This window comes from Triturus cristatus, chromosome 4_2 (genome assembly GCF_964204655.1).
Source record: "Triturus cristatus chromosome 4_2, aTriCri1.1, whole genome shotgun sequence".
Lineage (NCBI taxonomy): Eukaryota > Metazoa > Chordata > Amphibia > Caudata > Salamandridae > Triturus > Triturus cristatus.
The window spans coordinates 221,486,019-221,511,507 of NC_140586.1; the positions used below are offsets into that span (position 1 = coordinate 221,486,019).

At 45.0% G+C, this 25,489-nt stretch overlaps 1 protein-coding gene across 1 annotated transcript in view; it reads left to right on the top strand.

Moving 5' to 3' along the window:
* CBX6 (chromobox 6) overlaps positions 1–23,724 on the top strand; it is a 115,253-nt gene extending 91,529 nt beyond the window's left edge. The window contains exons 4-5 of the mRNA XM_085601277.1: positions 18,599–18,665; positions 20,826–23,724. Coding sequence (XP_085457403.1) covers positions 18,599–18,665; positions 20,826–21,758 — 1,000 coding nt within the window. The 3' untranslated portion in view covers positions 21,759–23,724. The remainder of the gene's footprint in view (positions 1–18,598; positions 18,666–20,825) is intronic.
* Positions 23,725–25,489: the final 1,765 nt, after the last annotated feature.

A 25,489-nucleotide genomic window follows, 5' to 3' on the forward strand; every position in this document is an offset into this window, starting at 1 on the left:
TGGTGAACTTCCAAAGACCTGCACTCCTGGGCAAACTATGTTACCCACCACCCCCGTACACTATCGAATCATGCTCCTGTCATGATAAAACTCTCAGTACCGAAACCCTACATTTAGCCTTTCACTTGGCGGCTTCCCCCAAATGCGTTGCTTGACTCAGTATTCACGGAAGAGATTAGGAAAAACATAGTAGAATATTTTGAACAAAATGTGGGCTCAGTGGACTCCATGGGGACAACATGGGAGGCCTTCAAAGTGGTGATTCGGGGTTCTTGAATTGCTCTACAATACAATCAGGAGTACTCCGAGATACCCGTAACAGCTTGTACAGGTTGGAAGCGGAGATCCCTAATCTGGAATTACAATACTTTCATTCCCCATAGTCTTCGGTACTAGGGCAAATCCGGGGTAAACTCACAGCTTTTCAGGAGGAGGCTGAAAGAGAGATGACATTTTTACATAAACACGCACTGGCACACCGCTATGGGGAAGGGGACAGGCCCGGGAAGATGCTGGCGAATTTCCTAAAGCTACCCAGAAGCTCAACATTTATCACAGACTTTCACTCCTGCAGCACCGCCAGCACGAATGCCATCAGAGATCCTGGACACAATGAGAAATTTATATTCACAACTATACACTTCTCAGTCGGACCCGTCTGAATCCGAATTGTTAGAGTATCTAGATTCAATAGAACTTCTGTGGCTAAGCAGGGCGCATCGAGAATATCTTCATGGCGGAGGACATAAGACTGGTAATTCATAGCTTACCGGCAGACAAGGCCCCGGGGGCTGACGGCCTCACATCCAAATTTTATAAAGAATATTCAGAGCTGCTTGCCCCTCATCTGCTAGCGGTATATATCAAGAAGCCTCACAAAACGGGGTTCTACCACAGTCCATGTGTGAGGCTATTATCATCACACTGTTAAAACCAGACAAAGACCCCTCGAGATGTGACTCGTACTGACCGCTCTCACTAATCAACTTAGATGCCAAGATCTTTGCCACATTATTGGGCAAAAAATTACAACTTCTACTCCCACTAATCGTACGTCCGGATCAATCTGGATTCGTGCCTGGTCGATCCACCTCACACAACTTGAGGACAATTTTTGCTATACTGCATTATCTCGCTCCTCACGTCTGGGCAATAGCAGCACTATTTGATGCCACGAAGGCTTTTGACTCTCTGGAGTGGAAATATTTGTTCACTCTTCTTTACAGGTTGGGATTGAGCCCCTTGTTTTTCTAGCGGGTCAAGCTTCTCTACACCTTACCTACTGCCAGAATTAAAGTAAACAGACTACTGTTTGATCCCATAAAAATCACTAGAGGCACCCCTATTATTTGCGATAGCGACAGAGCCACTAGCGGCCAGGCTAAGACAACGCCATGCAAATCGTGGGATAGGGTTCACAACTAGAGGCCTGACTGTGTCAATGTATGCAGATGACATTACCCTTTACATGACAGACCCGGGGGGAAATTTTGCACCCATGACAAGAGAATTAGTACGTTACAGGGGCATGTCGGAGATAGTTGTCAATTGGGTGAAGTCCATTATCATTCCATTACCATCAGGCACACTCGCCTTTGACACTGAATACCTGATAGCCTGGGCAGACAGCCCAACGCAGTTCTTGGGAGTCTGGATCAGCAGGAACCTACAAGAGATCTGGACGGCCAACTACGGCAGGGCAGTGGATTAAATAGAAGACCGAGTTAGGAGATGGAAGACCCTGCCGCTGTCCTTAGCAGGACGCCTCGCCATAACGAAAATGATTACCTTGCCAAAATTACTGTACCTACTCGTAAATATTCCCAAACCAATCACGGCACAATTTTTTAAACGGCTTAGATCCATAATGATCGAGTTTGTATAGGCAGGGAAACAGCCCAGGATATCTTGGAAAGTACTCACATTGCCGTTGGCACAGGGGGGGCTTGGTGCTCCTGATTTTGCACTCTATGCATACAGTGCCCAGGCACAATTCTTTTGGCTGCATCCCACACCATTCCAGCCACATGTGGTAGTCGCAGTGGACAGAATGGCTCCACTCCCCTTGAATACGTTATACCAAAAATACAAACACCCGAGACACGAAATTGACACCACTGAAACCTTGCACTGGGCCTGGGATGGGCTCTACAAACTGGCAATAACAGATGTACTATATGCACCATCAATACCACTACCGAATAATCCATGGATTACACCACTTATGGACAGAAAGGTGCAGGAGCGTGCACAATCACTCAAAATCCTTACTGGTAAGGACTTGTATCCAGGGGGAAAATTCTTAACACTCCAACAAATGTGTAGCACAACACCTTAATCGACGCTAGACACACTATTATCCTATCAGCTACGTGCAACGTGCCAGAGTAGATTTAACACATTCCCAAACACTCCTCCGTCACTGCCGGCATTAGAAAACGTAATTGCAGTAGAATCAGGCCGAAAGCTAGTGACTCGTATCCACTGTTCCCTAGAACGTGCGTGGCTGTGCATGCGCGCACTAAAGTATCCTCGAGCGCGCAGTGTCCCAATTGTGGCGCGCGCACACACACAACGCAGCCCGTTTGCGCCGCCACTTTCAAACGCTGCCACTTGCTGCATTTTTTTCTTAATAGTGCACGCCAGCTGGGCAGTTTGTGGGCCTTTGTGAAAGTATTCTTGTTAATTGCAGCGCCGTCATGCGCTGCAATTAACATGAATACTTTCACAAAGACCCACAAACTGCCCCGCTGGCATGCACTATTAGGAAAAGGAATGTGGTGATCTAAAGCGCGACGTGTTTTTGATTCTGAAAGGACACATCGCGCTTTAGATTACCACATTCCTTTGCTAATAGTTGGCATCTGCGGGGCTGAATATGGGCCTTTGAAATAGTTTTCATGCTAATTGCAGAGCACACGGGCGCTGCAATTAACAATAATGCTATCTCAAAGGCCCACATTCAGCCCCGCACTATCAGCAAAAGGAATGCAGTCATACACAACGTGTGCTTTCAGAATCGTCTGAAAGCACACGTCATATTTGACCCTGTAGTTCTTTAGCTAATAGTGGGCAGCTGCGGGGCTGAATGTGGGCCTTTCAGATAGTATTCTTGTTAATTGCAGCGCCGGTGTGCACTGCAATTAACAAGAATACTTTCTCAAAGCAGGCCCGGTGAGCCAGGCCCACCCAAACAGAAGCCTTGGCCCTCGCAGTGAGGGCTTGAACGCAGGCGCGCAACGCCATGGGGCTCAAAGTGCTTCAATCAATGCCCAATCCGGTCATGTGTGTGCGCCCGGGCTGAGATAGCTTCCCGGGCGCGCACACACACAGACAGTTTGACAGATTATCGCAGCCGCACCCGAGTACTTCACAGGTCTTTAAAAGACCATTTACATGTTAACGAGGCTTTGTTTGTTTTTTCACCCCTTCATCTCCACATGGCAAAGGCGACAATGTTCTGCTGCGTGGATATTTCTTTTTCTATGCAGCGCCCGGAGAAAATAAGTTTGTTTATTCCTATTCACCTTTCCTGACCCCTGCAGCTGCTCATCACATCAGGCTGTGACACTAAGTTTGAATAATGGAGTAGGTAAGAGAATGTGTTACTATTTGTTTTTCTTTTTAAAATATGCACAGGTCCAGCAGGACACATACTTCGTGTGTGCTTCATTTAAACAGTTTTTATCATTATCATGGCCACTGCAGGACAACAATATGACCATACAAAATGCCCAGATAACGCTGGTGATAAATGATCCTGCTGGAGAGAAATCATTTGTCTGTTAGCAGTTTGTAAATGCAGATGACCTGTATTTTATGTGGAAGCTCAGTGGGTTACTGCCTTTGTCACAGAGATCCTTGTGCTACTTGCAGTTCAGAAGTTACAATCCTAACATAGGACAGTGACCAATGAACTGTCATCAAAGAGCTGCATACAAACATGAATGGTATAGTTAGAACTTCACTTTCTTTTTTTGTGCTGTAGTTAGAACTTCCCCAGTCTTTCATTATTCTAATGTTGCTAAAATGAGTATGTTTGGGCAGATATACATTTTTATCAGTAAAGCTGACCCCCATGGAATACTCTTTAAATTCTGAGGTTGTGTTTCGCCAGACCAAACCTTCTTAAAATATGCGGCCCACCAGTATGGATGACATGTGATTCCTACACCTTGTAATCCTCATTGGCTTATGTGACATTCCCTGTAGACTGATTTACACACTTGTATAATTCTTTGTCTCTATAATGTGTGTGTGGTGTAAAGTACAGACACACACTACACTGATATGAGTAGCGCTGTACAACAAATGAAATGCATATGAGAGAGGGGCTACGTAAAGATGAGGGGCACTGTTGGAGGGTGGCAGTGAGGGAATCCGAGGAAGAGGTCATGGGGTGGAGTGGGGAGCTAGGGAGAGATGAGGGGCACTGCTGGAGGGTGGCAGTGAGGGAGTCTGAGGAGGAGATCATGAGGGGGATGGGCTACAGAGAGATGAGGGGCACTGGTGGAGGGTGGCAGTGAGGGAATCTGAGGAGGTGGTCAATAGGGGGGGGCATGGAGGGACGTGGGGCACTGTTGGAAGGTGGTAGTAAAGGTTATTTACGGAGAAAGAGGTTATTGGTGCGGCGTCAAAAAAGATTTTCGCATCAGCTCTGAAGCCGGCCCTGTCATGGCCTTAATGTTTTTGTTTATTTAATTAGCAGTCGGGTCATAAGGGCTACTGTGCAACATACTTTAAAGTGTGTGCTAATTATATTTACCGCTATATTCAATGTTTTAAGTTTGAAGGTGATTTTACTAATGTTTTTACCGGGAAAAATGAAAGTGGAGCCCGATGGTGCCTGATATGGGGCTGGGGCCCAAGGTCAGTTGTGAGATAAGGTGCATTGGACAGGAGTAGTGGATAATCAAGCCTGTAAGGGAGTCTGGGGTCAGGTGGAGGAAGTAATGAAGAGGGATTCTCCCAGAGGGAGCCTGAGTAGTTTTCACTTGCCTGATACTCCCACCTCAGAAACCTCCTCTTCCCATCAAAGGAACATTACATGGAAAAAAACACTTTTTGAGAGAGATAATATTTAGAAAGAGATTTGGAAAAGAGTGCATTTTACTGGGCCTTGTAAGACTAAGAAGAGATAAAGGAGGGCCCTGAAGCAGGCCTGCCTAGACATATATGCGACAAATCGAGCGAGAACCGGCTGCGCAGCGGTCAAAACAGGTGATCGGTCATAACACAAGTGCCTGCCTGGATCACCCTGAGGGGTTCTGGTAATTGCCAGCCGGGTGACGTGTTTGCAATGAGGCGGCATTGGAGGCAGCCGAAAACAGCCAGACTGCAGCATAAGAGGAGAGGGTGCCTGTGGGGTTGTGCTGGCGCCACTCGTGGAGTAAGTGGGCTGTGGGGAGCAAGATTTGAGATCTAGAAAGACAATACAATATTCACCACTGCAGGAATAATGTTAAATACTGTTAAATGTCTCCGCTTCAGGTATAGGAATGTTACTGCAAAAGGTCACAGGGAGCACTCCTCACATGTTAAAGTCTTTGTTCGCTCTCCACGGGAGGAGGCACAGAGTCAGTGACTGGCGGCCCTGTCCTCTGGCTCTGTCGGCGTACAACTGAGGCACTGATTGCCCCACTAAACATCTAGCTGGATCAATAAAAATCACACACTGGTGATTAGATATAGATTAGACCGAAGTCGGGAATGTTTTCAACTCCAAGGCATGTTTTTTTCTCTAAATACCATGAGCTTAAGTATGCATATTCATTAAAAGCATGCATTTTAAAAGTGAGCACACTTACTAACAAGCACCGACGCGCCTATTTTACCAGAGGTTTGCCCTCTCTCGAATTATAGAAATCAGAGTCCTCCTGGCCACAACGAATGACTCCCTCGGCAAACGTGCCACCCGGACTGCATTCAGACTCAGCAGTTGCACAGTGCGTGCTCTAGACTCCTGAAGCCGCCACGGGTCCGTGGGATTGGGTCTTGGCGGTGGCAGGGATCATTCATGATTATGCTTATATTACCGTGCTATGGTGTAAGCACTGCCCTGGCATTGCCACGTCCTGCGTAATGCCGCACGCAGCCATGAGGATTACTTCCTATTTTAACTAATACATTGTAGCCAGCAGCCCGCAAAGCCTACCGGGAGCAGCACTCTCGCACAGGTCTGCTGCCACTCCAGTTTCAGCATAGCGGAGTTATGGCTTGACAGCCAAGGCAGGTGCTATGCCTATTGTGTGTGAATTTGCATTTCAGTGCGGACCACCACACTGAAATGCTTTAGTCTAACACCTGATGCGTGGTCCCTGGCAGGGCTGTGAGTAACACTTTCTCGCCAGAAAAATCAAGCCATAAAGAGGAGTGAAACGTATATAGAAATTACATGCATAGCTGTCAAGGTTCCACATTGCTCTGTGTGACCTTTTCATGATTTCAGTGTAATTTTTAGTGACATTTTAACAACTATGAGTGACGCTTTCTTTCCAGCAAAAGATAGCTGGCAAGTTTCATTTTCCTTATGTGACATTTTCATATTTTCCTTGTGTTTGTGTGACATTTCTATTCTTATGTCTGATGCGTCTCAATATTTTGCTTCCCAACAACATTTTGATCCATAACCAATATAACAGTGAATTACTTAACATAGTCTTTAATCCCGATTCGCACTGCACCTGAAACTGTAGAACTTGTGATTTCACATCTGATTTTAGTGTGTGTTCCCTTTGCATACTTTACAAAGCTTGTATTGCATTTCATGATGTTTCCTTTTTACATATAAAATTGTTCTGAAATAAAAAAGGCATCATAATAACACTTCAAGCATACCGAATAGTGACCAATTCCTTTGCAATACAAGGTGTTGCTGGATTTTCTTTGAAAAAGATGTCTTCACATCAACCTTCAATAACCACTGTTCAACTACTAACACTTGAACATGAGTGATCACTGGTACTAGCAGCAATTAAAAGGTGGGAACCTTTTATCGCTCACAAATGTATAGATTCAAGAAGAATCAAAATTAAGCAAAACAAACTAATATGAGCAGAGAACGACATTAAAGCACAAAGGACTCTTTCCTTTCTGAAGTCCACCACTCTTTCAACCTTTTCCATTTTAATGGGATCAAGTCCAACAAATACACTTTCCAGATAGTGACTCGGGACAGAATTGTGTCTGGTAATTTACTGTATTATTGCTTGAAAGAGTGTTCTAACTTTAACCAAACACTGTGTCAGGCAACTCAATGACAAGCTGGGTGATGCTAGGTCAGTCTCCTTGTAATTATTACACACTCCTTTGGCATTGCAAGCCAATGCACGGGGCAGTATTGGAACACGGTTTTATGCAACTCCGTGTTTAAGCTCAGTAGTTTTAGGAGCCGGAAAATAAGATAAGTCTCCGGGGTCATTGTGAGGCTTGACCCGGTGCTTGCACTTTGTGTATTTAAAGGCTTCTCCAAGCCGCCCACAGCCAGATTCATCTAGTGCCATATCCATGTGTATTGTATATATGTGATCTTGTATAGGCTCCCAAGATTTTCCTACCCTATGAACAGTGCTCGAGTTGAGGATCTTTAGTAAAATCTTATTATGGTACCACTGTTGGAGTCCTATGCTTTTCTAAACCCGAAGTGTACTTGCCTGTGTAACCAATTCATGTCATGGCGTGTGTGTCTAAATTGAACACCTGCCTTTAGACCCTTCATGTGGTGCTACAGGTGTGGAAATGCACCGTCCTTTCACTTTTTTAAGCAAAAATTTGGAGTGATATTTGGCGCTGCACCCACACGCGCGGTCTGATTCCCGGCGCACATAGCCTGGGCTGCAGTGCACAGAGACCTTACACCGCCGCACACAGAGGAAAAAAATTAGAGGGAACATTGCTCGTATCTGTTCCATCACACAAAAGGAATCTCCAATTATTGTACCACAATCCCGCAGAGCATGGGAGGCGGACATAGGAGAGGATCTTGCGGACGAACAGTGGGGATTCTGCTGCAGGCAAATGGAACAACTGTCTCCTAACCATAACCTGTGGCTCATTCACTTTAAATGCATCCATTGCCTTTACCACACCCAGACACAACAAAAACAACATATGGGGCTGAGACCAGATACGAACTGCTGGCGATGTGGGATCCCCCAAGCCACTTTCATACATCTGGCATGGGAGTGCCAGCCAATAGCTAACTTCTGGTTGAAAATACTGTACCACATTAAGAATATTACTGAGCAGAATTTGCCAAGCACCCCACTGGTGGTGTTGCTGGGTAAAGGCCATCACATATTGTAGAGACCAATTAACCTGTTATTGGGAACTTCTACTGACACAATCCCGCCCTAAAGATATATGGTCCCCATTTACAAATTGGCTCTGTACTACTGATACAGACGCTCTATAATCCTACTAGCGCAAAGAGATAGTGCCCATGATCTGCAATGTGAGGTTATCTGTTGGCTAGACAGGCTGTGTAGTATAGAAAGGCCAAATGTTTTTTACTTTCTTCTTGACTGTGATGTACCTCCGTAATGCATGCTTTCCATTATGTTGGTAAACTTCAAAACGATGGTCTGTGGATGTTGTAACTCACTGGAAAAACAGCTGTATCAGAAGTCATATAGTGTAAATTGCGGTATTATGTTCACTGTTTTTATAGATGAAATGTTTCTTCATATGTAATTCCAATAAAAGGAATTATAAAAAGTCATATTTAAGAGGTGCAGACCAATTAATAGTGCCTATTTTTATATAGTTCCACTGGGAAGCTCTTGGGTCCCAGTATTTTCCCGTTCTGCATATGTTTCAGGGCTTCCTATATCACCTCCAGTGAGAGATCCCGCGCTGATGCTCCCCTACCTTCCTCTCTCAGGTTCAGCACATTGAGCTTGTTCAGTAACACTCCAGTGTTCTCAACACTGTGTGTATTTCTAGTCTGATTGACTTTTTGGCAGTAGTGTGTGAATGTTTGTGCAGTCTCTCTGTCTGTCATAACTATTCTTTTTCTATTTCTCCCACCATCTCGATTCCTCCTTTCTCTATTCCATCCAGGCCAAGAGGCGTTCCAACTCGTACAACTTCCTCTGTGTGTCGACATAATGTTGCCTAGCTGCTTTATGGGTTACAATTGGATATTTTTTTCCTCTCTAAGGACCTCTACATGTCCGAGATGCTCTTGTGTTCCTATTTGTACATACATTCTTTCCAGATTCAAGATCTCTTCTTGTAGGGCCAGAACTTGCTTTACTTTGTGTTTCCTCTGTTGACAATTCTAATTATTATTGCCAACCCTCCTCTTTTGATAATCCTAACTATTGTAGCCAACCTACTCGAGCCCTTTGTGAACCCTGCCTGTGCTGACGATATATATTGCCCTGTATTCAAACATTTACAGTAATTTCCCAATGAGTCTCCTCTATCATTACCAAGTCCAGTGCCTGCCTTCAGATATATTGTATTTTTCAGAATACTTTATGCCCTGGTTCTTTTTGAGTAAGGGCTGCCCTGTTTTTTTTCCCCCTTAAGAATCCAGATATATTGCGCCACTACTCATCTTTTAATTTTACTGACCAGTCTGTTAACATTCCCAGGAGGGCCTTTAGTTCCCCTGCCATTTGGCAGTTACTCATCGTGTGGCATGAAAAATATATGCTAGTACCAATCCATCCCATCGGAGTGAATGTACTTCTTTTTTTGTTTTTCTGTCTGACCCAGTGTTTTGCGCATTCAAATTAGTCAAATTTTCCTAAACAACCCTTTTCCCCACCCAACTTTTCCTGTATACAGGCTTGGAACTACCTGTTTGCCAAATTGTGGAATGGTCTATTGCGCCCCCTAACTCAAATCATACCTTCCTTTAGCTTATACTGTGTACTAAACCAGTTTGGACTGGTCAGCTATTATAGCTCCTCCTCATCTTTTATGTATGTGTTCACCATCTTCTCCCAACAAGCCCCCCCACCAAACCCCCCCCCCCAATTTTGTCTTTAGTCTATCAAGGTCTTACTTCTACATCTTCCATTGTGAATGCTTGTATCACAAGTCCCATCTCTTCAGTATCTACAGTGTCTATGCTTCTTAATGATTGGTCACAGCCTGTGCTGCGGCCCGGGTAATCTGATTGGCTGTTGTCCTTTTCTGCTGTTGTGTGCCCTTTACTATGTTTCCGAGATTACTCCTCTCACTCATTCGCAAGCTTCCTCTGGTGTATCAAAGAAAATGGTTTAAGAGTTGAAAATCTCATTGAGAGTTGCTGGAAACAGGAGCATGTACTGGACTTAAATTGCCCTCCTCTTTTTAACGTCCTTGAAAGAGCGCCTCCATTGTTTTGCTGTACTGCCTTGGTATATTCAGGAATTAAAATATTTTCTCCGTCATAGGCAACCTCCGGTCGCTCCCTGACCATGTCCAGGATCACATCCCTATCGCAGCAATTCTGGCACGTTCAGTCTGCTTATTTGTCCTCCCTCTCCGGCCTTGCCTCCAGTCCAGGCCCTGCCTCGCTTCCTGTGCAGCTCCTCCAGCAACACTGTTCAGGGCGACCTGAGGTTCAGTAACCAGCGCCTGTGTCAAAACCTCCTTTCGCCCAGCCTCTATCCATTCCGCTGTATTTGTCTGTCTCTGGAGCCTCCCACTGCATAAATCGTTAATTCCAGGTGTGGAGCGGTGCACCACTTCTTCCTCTGCCACCAGCCTTAGTACCCACAATCGTCAGCCCTGACTATCATCGCTTGAGACAGCCAGGTTCATGCAGCATCCTCTGACCCCAGGCAGAGGGGGGTAATTTTCATGATTATGGCTTACTTTCCAGTACACTCAAAAGAGGATTATGATGGATTTGGGGACTTCAGTTGGTGCTCTAGGAAGATTCATCAGCCATGTTACTCAGCTGACCCCAAGAGGGCTGCCAATTTGCTCTTCTTTAGACTTAACCCATCAACCTTTTCAGAGCCTCTTTTGACTAGGATGCAATCTACTATTGAGCAGTATGCTTCTACATATGAAAGCTGACAAATATGCTTCAAATGATGAGGCTTTTATAGTGATAGGAAATGTCCTATAGTCAAGGCAGCTTGTGGCCTAGAATACTGGAAGTAGAAGCAAAATCATGAAAATATCTGAAAAGAAAATTATCAAAATGCAACTTTATCCCTAAGCCAGCTCAGTTAATCCGCAGCACTTCCATTTCTGAATTACTACCATGGCCTACATCAAATATTTTTAGAATTTCTTCATTTCACAACCGCAGAAGAATTTTTCTCATTCCACATAAGCAGACAGAATGGTTCGCCACCTAGTCAATGGTGGTGAAGCTCTGTATTCGAGTATGAAGGACTAATCCCGGAATTCACGCCGCACTACTCCACATCACGAATCACCTCACTTGCACTCATCATACAGCAGCCTCTGAAAAGATGTCAGTCAAAGTGATCCTTCGGGGGACCCGTAGAGCATTGCACTGCCGGCCTGACGAGGAGCACTGCCCTATGATGAAGCATGACATCCTCTAGGGGATGTGTGAGGGCAACAGGAAACAGTCCTGCTGACTGTCCCCATCCATGAGCCTAGTCCGGGCACTCTCTACCACTAGAGATATTCTGCCCCCTTTTCTTAGGAACATCAGCCCTTTGTTGAATCTTTGATTAACTACAGGAGCACATGCTTTTAGACCTTCTAATCAAGCTCCCTGTCTCCCTGCACCCCTCTCCTTTGAGCAAGGGGTCTCTTTGATACAATATTTATATATGAACACAAAGTAAATTACGGCACACCACAAATAATACAGTCTTAAGCCAGGCTCACTAGCGTCCCCAGGTCAGCTTCCCAAGTGCCATATCCTGTCTACGGTCTGTTGTTGTTTCCCAGTTACGTGAGGTGATATCCAGTCTAGGTGTCACTAGTGAGCTTGAGTCTTAGAAGTTACACAATGGGTTGGGGAAAGTCAAAGTGATCTTGCGCTGTGGCATGTAAGTCAAAGCGAGTTCCCTCCAAAGCCTGGCAGCCCGGTATTCACTCTTTCTCGCCCTTGCTGGAATGTCGGGCAGCGTGTCCTAGAGTATGTCTGTGGCGGAGTGTCCTAGGGCATGTCCATGGCCCAGCGATGAGCAAAAATCTGGGTCCTGTGGTCGGGGTGGCAGGCTTCCAAGGCACTCCTCCTGTCACATGGTATATCTTCTTGAATCCGGCAGCAGGTCTTGGGTGCTCCTGGATTTGGGCATTTGAATTGTTGCTCTTCTTCTGTGGGTCATGGCCCACTCCTTCATGTATTCATGCTGCTTCAGCACTGCACAGGGCGACAACCCTATCCTTGTCACAGCGATGCACCAGGGCAGCGGCCGTCAATCTTTTCCATGGCCCCCACTTAGCACACAGTGGTCATGCGCAGTAGAAATAAGATGGCCCTCCTCCGGTCACAGCGCTGCACGGGGTGGAGGACCTTTTCTCATCAGTTGCGGCACCAAGGACGGTGACCCTTACTTTTCTCCGTGGCTTTCAATTGGTATAAGTGGGTCACAACAGTGCGCACGGGCTGACAGCCCGATCGGGGCAGCAGCCCTAGTAGAATTTCTCACTCCGCTTCCAGAATCCACTCTGCAGGATCCCTACTAAACCTAACTTCCTCTAGGTGATCTTCTCCTCACAGGGTCATCTGGTCTTACATCAAGCAGAAGCTGGTGCTGCAGGCGCATCTTCTTGATTGTCCTGGGTGAGGTCTCCTCACCCAACATGGAAGACGGGCAGACTTTTACTCCCCAAGTGCTGGTTGCAACAGGCAGAAAAAGGGCGGAGCTTCTCCACGCTGATGTACAGTTTCAGTTTGACAATTTGGGATTCTCAAGCTCCCCTTTTTATAATCTATTTTCAGACCAGACACAAATGTGATTTAGTGTGTCTGTCTTTGAAGTTTGTGTTCTTGGGGTCGACCCCTTTGAAGTACCCACTGCTCTGTTGTGCTTTTCATTCAGAGAGCGGTCTATCAGCTGTACAGTCTCCAATCTTGATAGCCCCAAACAAAAGCCATGGGAGTGACTAGAAGTTCACACCTGGATGTCAACCCGAGTGACCTGCATAAAAAGGCTACCAAATGGCTCCAGCCCTACTCTTTGATTCCCTTATCAAACCCCATCTCTTTCCTGACATTTGCCCAGGCCCCCCTTGACTTCTTTCAGAATCTAATAGCCCCTTTTGAAGTATACTGACACGTCTTGCTCTTCCTTCCTCCAGTGTGTGTCCCACCCAGCTTTCAGGAAAGCGGAAATCCACAAATCTGTCTGTAGCGAACCCTCTACCTCCACATGTTCTTTCAGCCAGCCCTGGGGGTTCCCAATCTGGACCCACAAGCCTCTTGCGCTCTACCACTCACAGGCAGCTCTGCATCATTAGCCAGCACTGGGAGTTCCCAATCTGGACCCACAGACCTCATGCACTATACCACTCTTAGGCACTTCTGCATCATTAGCACTGCACACAAACCATGGTGTAGCTTTTCAGATCGGAAACGCAGAGGGGTGGTGGGGCAAAAGACTGCTTATAATGGTACATTACAGGGCGCCTCAAGGTTCTTGCTTATCCCGGTTCCAGTTTAACATTTAACACGTCTAACCACTTTTTCGTGGCGCAAAAAATGTGTTTTGATGGACCAGTCATTTGGCTATCAGGTACCAGGTACTACTGCCATGGGCATTATACATACATAGATAACAGTGCACCATGTAAAGACGTGCACAGACCTCCATGCACTGCTGCCACTGGTATACAAACATAATGGCATGCCGTGTACCGCACATGCTTTTTCGGTACTTCCATCCATCCCGAGAGGGCAAGCTAAGCACACAGCAACTGAATTTCAATTGAGTGGGCCAGTAAGCTGCATTCCAATAGCATAGATAAACCGGCCTGGCCATGCTACTGATTACTCGTTACAAAACGGTATGCTGCCACCATCGTGATCATGCTACCTAGCTCTTGGTAAGGGCTGTAGTCCTTCACAGCTTTGAGGGTAGGGCATTGTGCACCCCTCCTGGTCTGAACATACCGCAATCTGTGAAACAGACCTAGGTCATGGCGCACACATATGATCTGCGTTCACCCATGACTACAATTTGTTCCCAAGTATCTAGCTATCACTGCAATTGGGGAAACTCCGAGCAGGGGTACGTGTCTATTGCCATGCAAGACTTCTCCGTCCAAACACCAGTGTACTCTGATTTCTTTTCACCTGGGTGAAGTATAGGATTCCAAAGGGAATGCAGCCCATCTAGTAAATCCTTTATGCTTTTCACAAATCTTACTTGATACATAGAGCTCTAGAGAAAGTTATTACAACAATTGGGTGATGATTCTCGTAGCATCGTTCAAGCCAAGGCGGATTTGGTTTTCAATTTGGATTCTGCTCTCTAGTAATTGCCTTGGGCTCCCCCAGGATCTGGACCTCCAGATTCAGCAGGGAGGACTGATCCTCCATCATTAGCCACCACTGTTGAACTTAAAGCACCTTGTTCCTGAAAAACTGGCACATACATACCTTCAAGAAAATTCCCTTCTCTTGTGGATGTCTTGACCAGGGTTTACTTTGATCAGTTAAAGAAACTAAGATTTCAGGTTGCCCTTCCTACTAACTGCAATGTCCAGCTGTGGAAATTGTAAGGCTTGCAGATTTGCTAGCAGTCGAGACACAACATTAGAAAGTCCTGTCTTTTTAACCCCCATTTAGGATTGTGTTTGTTTGTTTTTAACTATTTTACAACAAACGTGGTATATGTATGTGTTTCCTTACAGTAAAATAGATTGACCTAACAATACAGCTCTTAAAACGTAGAATCCTAGTACACATAAATGCTGTTGAGAAACTGGATGGTGGTTATGCCACCGCACGTGATGTTAAAGAAGTTCATAATGTATATCAGAGAACGTGAATAGTTTTGCAATTGACGGAATTGGAAAAACTCGTCAGAAGCGGGACCGTGAACTGTCACTGAGACCGAGTGAACCAGTGTGGAGCCATAGATTTGACTTTCTTGTCCTCCCGGGGATATCGATATTGAATTATTTGGAAAGGTTGAGTTTGAAATCTGTGTTCCAGTTGCAATAGTTTGACTTTTCCATAAAATGTGCACATTGGTAAATGATGAGCTAACCAATTATTTGAAACTGACCATTTAGCATGAGACAAATTGATTAGGACAAAAAGCAAACAGCATAGGTAGCTATTGGATATATTTGCTGATGACATAGTGAAAACTGAATTGAAATGATGGCCAAGTTACCAGAATTTTAAATAGAAGGACGAAAGCTTGAGTCCTGGAGGAAGCTTAAAATATACCTATACGTTAAATGGCAGCAAGAGGGAATTAAAGGGCCGCCCACCTGCACAACCTCCCATTTTCACAGAAAGTACAAAGTCGTATTGTGGTCCTCTAAGAGAGACTGCTGCCAATTATTGTTTTTATTGGTTATAGTAAAAACAGGACTTTGACCCCTCACTGTTAAAGAACAGCATGCTTCATCACAAGGGGCACTTCTCACCTGCCATCCTGTTGGTGTGCTCACTTGAAGCTTTGTCAGGTTTCTGTGTGCGAGTTCCCAAGGCTGCTTTTTTATTGGTGTAGTAGAGTTGATTTCATGGAAGAGTGAATCCTGCACCTCCTGGGGATCACTGTGAATATAAAATTGTGTTGATCGGTGGAGAGTATGTATAGTTGTGTGACTTTTATCCACGTAGCTTCGCTAATCTAAAATCAACTCGGTGCTCATTTTGCTTATACAGGCATAGTGTCAATGGAAATGAAAGTATAGCCTATTGCCAGGGTAAACAGGCTATGTGTCATACCGGTAGCGGTCCTGAAGTTAGAACTGAAGCTTTTTCGTAAAGGTATTGGTGGAGGCCGAGATACAGTTTGCCACTGGGCTCCCTCCCCACTCCAGGATTGTGGAGTATGGGCCAGAGGCAGAGCCCAGGGTACACCGTTTAAGAAGTTGATAATATTTCATAAACAAATCTTACTTAGTAAGGCCTAGTCAATCCAAAAGCCTTAAAAGCTGTTCTGGACTTGCGTGTTCATTGGTGCAAATTATTTTGAGAATAAGATTGAGTATCTCAGGAATCAGATTCCTGCTGCCGATGCTGTCCTTAACCCTGATTTGTAGTTATTTATGAGCATTGGGCACCATTGGATTCTTTTTCAGGAACTATCACTTGAAGAAACTAGCTCTATCCTGCCATCACAGAGTCCTTCCTATTTTAAGGGAGATCCGTGTCCCACTATATCGATAAGAGGGATGCGAAGAACTTGCCTTCTTTATCACAGAAAGTGTAAACATCTTCTTTAGAGAGGACCTGGGTGCTTAGAAAGGGGTTGATTATACACCCCTTCTCAATAAATAGGGACTTGATCCCAGAAACGTTACAAATTATCATCTGATCACTAATATTCTGTGGATATTTAAAAAAAAAAATTGAGATGGTTGCGCTCTACAATTTCAAGATTATGGGGTATTCAGTGGGCTTTTTTGAGGCAGACAAACATTGTTCTGACTACACAGAAGCCTAAAACGATCTTGTTGATCTTGCAGTCGAGTATCTTTGATATCAGGGGTACAGGGGACGAGACATTGCTTATAGTACTAGATCTAACAGCAGCTTTTGACACCTTCTACCACCCTGTCTTATTAGATGTGGGGAAGTGGTGGGGTGTCAACTATCCTTAAGATGGTTAGAGTATTTTGTACTGGATAGGAAACGCAGAGGGGTGGTGGGGCAAAAGACTGCTTATAATGGTACAATACAGGGCGCCTCAAGGTTCTTGCTTATCCCGGTTCCAGTTTAACATTTAACACGTCCACCCACATTTTCGTTTGATAGAGTATACAGGATGAAGTGAAGAAACTGCATAGATGGCGCAAAAAATGTGTTTTGATGGACCAGTCATTTAGCTATCAGTTGTCAGACTATTTGGAAATATTTTTGCTATTAGCTTGGTTTGGATGAATAAAACTGTCTGGGTATCAGTGCTTCAAAAACCCATAGATCAGCTTACTGTTTTTTTCTGTTGATCATTCACTAAGTGAAAATCATCAGGCCATTCAGCTACCACTTGGAACTGCAGAGAAATGTACGACATCTTATCTCTCAGGAGGCTAAATCTACTTTGGGTGATGTTGTTGGCACGAAAAGCAAGGCTTTGTTAACAGGGACATCTCAGGCTAACTGCAGTAAGCTGCAGGTGTTGCAGAACTCATCCATATGAGCAGTATATGTCCTGCCTAGAACTGCTCATGCTTGGTTATCTGTTTAGGCGACAGTTCACTTTGTCACTCACAGTAACGCATGTAGTGCTCCTGGATATTTGTAGCAATGTGTCACTGTTTATTGTCCAAGTAGGATGCTGTCGGCAGACTTGCTAGTCCCATACAGTTCATCAGGAAAAAGGCCGAGGCTAGGTCCTTCCCAGTTTTAGCGAGCACCCTATGCATGCTCTTCCCACAGGACTGGGGCAGTCGAACCAACATATGTCTTTGGGAAGTGCCCTAAAGACTTGTTTATTTGAGTGAGCTGTCTCTGTATTTAAGTACTACATAGCCCCTTGTAGCCTAGCAGCTCATGTTCGTTTTATACATCAAGTTTATGATGATGTTAGCAACGCTTGTTCCCCCAGGGAACCTCTTTCGCGGTAGAATCCTCAGGAGAGTTGTGCCTCACAGAGTTGGTGCAAAAGGAAAGCCTTGTATTCAGCTGTTGTCAAGAACTGCTTTAATAGTGGTCGAAGTGGTGAAATGTGACGTGACTGGATCTAGCCAGCCTTGGGCAGTCGGAGGTACATTTCTAGAAAAGAGCTTGCCACTAAGTCTGTCCTCCCCCCAACTGTATCTGTTTTCCAAGTATTGAGTGTGGAGCAGACCACTGAATTCTGTGACTGGCCCTTGGTATATAAAGAGGCCCCGGAGAAGCAGAACAAATAGTCTCTACTAGCCCCTTTCTTAACTAGAATACCCCAGGCCTCTTCAATTTTGAAGGCTTGGTATCCGCAATGGGGCTAGGAGCTGTTTTTCTTTTCATGATAAGGCGTGGTAATAAGTGTGCTGCTTGCTTATGGATCAGTGCTTCACTTTGGTCCACTGAGGGCATGCAACCATGTGTTTTGGGATGGTAGACAAAAAGGCATCCGGATCAATGACGCTTTGAATCCACAAGCAATGGTCTTATGAGAGGTATTTAATCATTCGACCGCTTAAAATTTAAAATTCGAGGAAGTGCCTTATAGAAAAGTATCATGGTGGACGAAATAGCTGACCGCAATAAAAAGAACTGAGGAGGCATCTCTCTTGCCCACTGTTCTCGGAGCTCAGAGCCATTTGGCCCTGAAAACTTAAAGCAACAGAGTACTTTTTCCTCTAGTCACAGCCCTCAATAGTTGTGTCTATTGTTGTTTGAATTTGTTTGAAAAAATATTGTTTTTTCTGTTAGTTTTGAAAAAATATAGCGTTTGAGGTTTGGCCTGGAGGCATGGAACTATTTTTAAGCTAATGAACCTGGGTGGAGTTCTTTCCTGGAGGCCTGATGTTTTTGCTTGTCATTTCCTTTTTCGCTCAGGGAGAGGGAGCAGGAGATGTATGGACCGAAGAAACGAGGGCCGAAGCCAAAAAACTTCCTGCTGAAGGTAACGTGGAGTGCAAAGCACTGATGTTCAACGTTCTTCCTGCCCCCCCTTTTCTCTGAGCATCATTTTACTTCCTGATCAGCAGTTTTTATCGGTTGTCCAGGCTTTTGTATAGCATGTGTCCGCAGTGTAATTTACTGGTTTAGGTCCTGCATGAAGTAGGGCAGGGCACAATGAGTGGTTGTGTCCCAAACTTGATCTCTACACATTTGTGCTACCACCAATGTTTCTCTTTCAAGACCATGCAGGTGATCAAAAGGTGCACGTTCATTCTTCTGTGCGTTTGGGCCAGCTGAGCTTATCATATGGGGATATCACTAGTCAAGAGAACAGGCATACTTTACTATTTCAGTCTCTCACATGCATTATGCCCCCAGTGTCTAAAGACACTTGGGTATGTTAAAAGAATGTATAATGTGCTCCGCTGCCTTGGGAGAGGGGCTTCCTGGCGCTGATCACTGATGCGACAAAAGCAGCAAAAGGTATGCCAGTGCACTGTAGAGGAGAACAGATGCAACCTAGCCTGAGAACAGCTAGGTCTTTAACTGCTTCTGAAAGCTCAAAGGGTTTTGGATCTTCCTTAACTGAAGAGGCAGAGAGTTCCATAAGGCTGGAGCCAGGACTCGAAAGGAGTGTCCTCCCATTTTGGCTCTTCTGATGCAGGGTATAAGGGCCAAATTCAAGTCTGCTGAGTGCAAGGCTCTAGTAGGCAGATACAGTTGCATCAAGGCAGCCGAACTGGGTACCCCTTGCTTGTAAAAGATCTTTTGAGCGATGCATAGAGCTTTGAACTGTGTACGCTTTTTGATGGGCAGCCAATTAAGTTTGCCAAGGAGTTAATAAATGGAGCAGAATTTGGGGAGGGAAAACAGTAATCTGGTAGCTGCATTGTAGACCACTTGTGGCCAATTAAGACAGATCTTCTAGCGCCCAGATATAGAAAGTTACAATAATTCAGGCGTGCGATAAGCGATTATATAATCAATCGGCAGATTAGTCAAGAAAATAATCCCATGGTGCCAAAGCATGAGCCAGCTAGGAATCTAACTTGAGTTTTGAAAGATTGCGAGCTGTCCAGCCATATGCCAAGATATTTTTACCACAGATTTGGTTCCAGGAGGAGAGGGCCATAGCGATTCTGGCCCTTGGGTATGTGATCGCCTGTGATACATTGAATCAACTCCACAGATTCCTTACCAACCTCCCCATCTTCCCCACTCTGCGAACTGATTTATCTACATTGGGTAACCCTTGTAGCTCCTTAGTCTTTGCCCACTGGTCCACCAGCATTCCTTCATGGCTTTGTGCTTCAGTGGCTCCTATATAGGCACTGCACACCTCACTTCGGTGCTGATGCAGAGTTGAATGACCAGCGTTTAGAGGAATGGCTAAAAAAATTCCTGATCTAGTCTGAAGCTTGGGGAATATTATAAGGCAAGGAATCTGCAGCTAGATAGAGTTTCTATTACATAAAGCCTTACTGAAGGCAAGTAGCTGGGTATTCTAAACCAAGCAATCCGAGATAAAGGTTCCAGTTTCTTTTCAATTAACCTACTGTATGCCACTTTTAGATGGCTTGCTTGCTGGTGGGCTGCATCACAGTCGGCAGATAAGTCCCTGTTATCTGCCTCTCTTTAGATTGCAGCTTAAATGTGTCCTTGGGCTGAGAGGCTCCGTGCTCTTATTCAGTTAATTTCTATACTACGGAAAGGTTCACTCTAAACAAGTACTAAGGCAGAGGACAAAAACTTGCATAAAAGTAGTAATGATTTCCCTGTTCAATCCACGGTGCTTGCTGTTATGCATTACCACTTGGGCATTCTGGAGTCTGACAATTTCAGGCCCCAAGCAGGAATGGTTTTCATTGTGTTGGTCAAAACCCAACTTAGTTTTGCTATCTTTGCATTTTGAGAAGATGCAGTCATTATTACTGGTCAACACGTCATTCAAAATGGAACTAAATTCCATAATGTTTCATTGGAATTAAACATACCCCTCCTTATCATAGGAACTTGTGTAATTGATACCGTGACACAGACTCCCAAGAACTATCGAGCTTTAGGAAAACTACCCCAACATTACCCAGCACCTCTCTGCTCCCCGTTTTCCTTCTCCCTTTCCCTGAGCTGTACTGACTGGCTTTTGCTTTTGTCTCCCCAGGCCCGAGCCCAGGCTGATGCCTTGCGAATCAGCGACGTGCACTTTGCAGTCAAGCCGGGGCCCAGCACCTCACCGAAGCTCCATTCCAGTGCCGCTGTCCACCGTCTGAAGAAAGATATCCGCCGCTGCCACCGCATGTCCCGTCGGCCCCTTCCCCGCCCGGACCCTCTGTCAAGCGGCGGCACACGTCCACCCCCTTCCCCTTTCTCGGAAACTGTGCGCATCCTGAACCGCAAGGTGAAGCCCCGGGAACCGAAGAGAAGCCGCATCATCCTGAACCTAAAGGTGATCGACAAGGGGGGTGGAAAGAGGCCGCTCCCAGCAGCATCGGCGCGGCCTAAAATACCCTCCCGCAACCGAGTCATAGGCAAGAGTAAGAAGTACAGTGAGAGCATGCTGCGCTCTCAACTGCAGCACCTCAAGTTTGGCTCCTTCTCGCTGTATGGCAAGCCTCCCGCCTCTAGTCAGGAGGGGGAGCGCGGGAAAGCGCAGGACGGCGGGAGGCCCGGAGTCAGTTCCGCCACAGGCGCCATGGGGCTCTGCCCTCCAGGTGTTATGGCCTACGACGACGATGATGACGAGAGCAGCTCGAGCTCATCGGAATGCCCATCCCCGGGAACACCCCGCTCCCACATCGTGTGCCCGCCCTCGGAGACCCCGTGCGCAGCTGTGCCCGACTGGCGCGAGCCTGAGGCGCTCGACCTCTCCCTTCCAGCCGACTCCGCGGCCAGGAAGCGGGCTGCAGCGCCACCTGGCGAGCAGACTCCATCTTCAGACCTGGAGGAGGAGGAGGCCGGTGGGGACTGGCGCCCAGATATGTCACCCTGCTCCAACGTGGTTGTCACCGACGTAACCAGCAACCTGCTGACTGTCACCATCAAGGAGTTCTGCACTGCCGAAGACTTTGAGAAGGTTGCTGCGGTAGCCAAATAGGCTGTGTGGGTCCCTCGGGACAGGAGTTGGATGGAGAGCAAGGACAATTATGTTTTAATAGGTGCTAAACTCCAGTGTCATTTCAAAGGTTAACTGCCATGCTTTCCTCTCAGGAAAGCCTATTCCGGATTCCATCCATTCCTCTTGCATTTATGTATTTCTGCAATTTGTGAATTCTGACCAAACTACACGAGCCAGCTCCATCCCAGGAAACCTAGTCCAGTCGCACACAGTGTTGATATCACAGCGTATGTTCCTGTTTTGGTTTTTAAATATACCATCACAGCTGTCTATATGTTGCTGCAGTCATGATGTCAAACTGCTGTTTTTTTTTCTCTGTTGGTAACTAGAATGATGGCACCACAATGCGTTTTCCAGTATGTTCGTCCTGTGTTGTGCTCCATCACAGGAAGGTATATGCAGGCAACGTTTGAGGCCATCTCTGTATGTTTTTTTAAATTTATTTGTATATCTGCCGTCATCACATTAATTTTATTGTTTCTACCAATGATGACATCTCACTGCTTTTTTTCTTGTTCACTCTCAATATTTCCTGCGTCAGAGGAATCAATAATTTGCTACAGAGTGATGCCATTTCTGTGGTTTCCACTGTTGGTTTTAATCTACACGGTCTCAGTTATGACATCACACTGTTTGCTTCTTTTGTTTATAGGCCCCTGTCGCCCCAGGAAGCCTGTTGTCATGGCGATGATATCACAGCTTGGCTTTTTGTGCTTTTGAAAAGGGGAAATTACTTCATCAGCCCTGTGACTGCGGTGGATGTTGGAAGTGCAGTTATATGTTGTTGTAGAAATTCACAGCAGAATATATGAGGTGAGGTATGCTTTAATTCAGCATAAAGGAAGTGCTATTGTGTCCCCTGTGTGTATGTGTTGACTAGTTGTAGGGAAGGAGCGCAAAGGCAGCTAATGCCTTGCCAGCTGTCATTTTTGTTATATTTCTGTGGAAATTACTTTTTACATTTTCTTTTATTCAGTTTCTTTCTGTAAAAGACCTGAATGTGAATGGGTGGAGGCATACCACTGCGCAAACCATCCTTAATTCTGCTGGAGTTGGCCAGTTGCATCATATTCGCTTCTCTGAAGTTGCTAAATTGTTTTTGACAAGAGATTCCAGGCAGAGGTTTCCATCCCCACCTGATACTCCATTCCCTCACGCCTTCTCACTTCTCAGAGGAAGGAAGCTTCTACAGAGGTGTTCTCCCCCAGCCTCATAGGATAACTATGTCGAATCCCTTGGTATTTGACTAACTTTTCAGTAGAGGCAACGGGCTAGTGGTTAGGACCCTGTCTTGGTACCCAGAAGCCTTTGTTCGAGTTCTATGGTGCCAACCCAAGTGATACTGTCTAACTTCTGTTGCGATTAAGTGAGCACTTCAAAGCAGCCGCTCCACCGTCTTCAGATCTTTTATTTATTCAGTATATTTATCAATATATTTAGACTTGCTCTAGAAACGTTTGAGGTGAAATTAGGTGGAGATGCTGCAAGTACCCTGGAAGTGGTTTTGGGTGACTACACCGTAAACTGATTGGAGGGCGCTCATCAATGCAATTACGTCTAATTTGCCAAATCTCCTATTAGGTTATTCTCTGTGTACTGGAGGTGATTATTCCTTGAGTGGAAAATATGGGGCTTCTGCCTGTAGGATTAAGAAGCAGGAGCCCATCCAGGGGTGCAACATGGTTGATAGCCGGGCTATTTATTTATTTATGTTGTCCAGCCCTATGCTTGCCTACAGTTTTCGCCGGGAAGAAGACTGGAATAGCAAGAAACATTCTTTCTTTACACATATATATGTATATTTAAACACACATTGTATATTATGCTATTTACTACCATTGGGAGTGGCTAGGGACTATGATTCACCAGAGGCAAAACCTTAAGTGGATGAGAATTCCCCTCTTCTCCATCAACAATTGTAATAAATATCATATTGCACTCTGCACACATCTGCATATAGTGTTTATGCTATGCTGTTTTGTCATGTCTAGTAGTCCTAAACAAAGATATTTGACTACATCCAGGATAAAGGGTTGTAGTCAATGCATTTAGAGAAAATCACACAGACTGTTTCTGTGGGCAAAGATTCTAATATGTATTCTGCGAGACAGTAAGCAATGTTTTCTCACATCTGTTATACTGTACTGTGATAATAACTTGGAATTTCACCATTGTATTGTAGCAGCACATGTGTGAATGTGTTTTTATTCGTATATATGCTATAAATAATGTGTTTTAGGGCCATATTTATTTTCACTGGCATGGCATAAATATATATACGCACACATAATTTATATCTCTGCACCACAATTAACCATCCCACTTCTTTTCTTATCTTACCCTGAAATCCGTATGATAGAAGATCAGGTTAGTTAGTCTTGGCTTCCTCCTGCCATCTATTGGTGAGCCTATGTTTGGAATCAAGCTCAACAATATATGTAACTGAACATCCCAAGTGAGCGACAGCAACACTTTTTAGCATCATTGAAGAGAAGACTTCAAACAAGCTTGGAATTAAAGCTATGTCCTTTCTTAATTTCAATAGCAAGCAAGATCTGGAGACATTGCTGAGATCGGGTTGCCAGCGGTGGTAAAGTGACATTGCACTGGCACAGGTGAGCTGTGACGGACACAGCTATTTGGACGATAGTCTGTGAAAGCTGTTTTTTTTTAGCATATAAGCAGCTTTAAGTTTAATAACATTGTGATGAGCGTGACAGTATAGCAGTGCACTTAAACTGATGCATTGAATTTAGAATAGAATGCTGTTGTAACAACATTTAGTAGGTCGTTGAGTAAAGTTTGTTAGTTGTTTTAAGCATGTCAAGTTCTGTAATTGTGATAGAGGAAGACATTTTACATTTGTGCAAAGGGAAAAGGGAGAGCAAAGGTAATATATTTAGTCCAACGAAAGCTATTTTTTGTGACAAGACATGCACTTAAGAGATTCAAGATATTGCATAGAGCGTGAGTACTGAAAAGTTGCTTTGTTCATCAAGTATTTTTCTACTTTTTTTTCGTATGTTTCAGTGGTTGTGATTAATTTCCATAAGGTACAAAGCCTGTTTTAGCTTCTCACCGTAGTTCAGAATTCTTGCTGCCAGGCAGCATGCCATCAGACGTAGTAGGAGTTGCGCTTGCACCGAGTTGCTGAAACTGGTCAGGGCAGATTAGATGTTCTGGGGAGCTTTTGGCAGCTCTGTTCGCCCATCACATTGCACTACTCTGGCCACAAAAAGGACACCCAAACACCCAAGATGGTAGGTTGTTTCTAGGTAGTGGCGGCAAACGTGTTATGTAGCAGACAATATTCAACCCAAGCTCCTTTTCTAGGTCAGAAATGGACTTCCTGCTTCAACAAACAAGTACCACAGACCTGTACTGTCATGGTAGCGGCAAACCAAAACTCCATCATTTCAAGGGGAGTCATGCTAAATTTGGAAACACCCTCTCTTTCTGTAGGATATACATGCACTTCTGTTTACATAAACAAGGACACAACCCTATACTCTTCTTATAGTGCTAAACACATTTGAATCCTGCAGGAGCCATCGCAATGCTATATTTCACCCTGCCCATGCCTCTGGTAAGCGCTCCTTTACTTGAATTCACACACTGGTAACGCATATCCTGTCTATTAAAGACGTTCTATGTTGTCATCAGTCATTGAAGTGCTAGTAATAATTTGGTAAAGAGAAGAGGGAATTAGC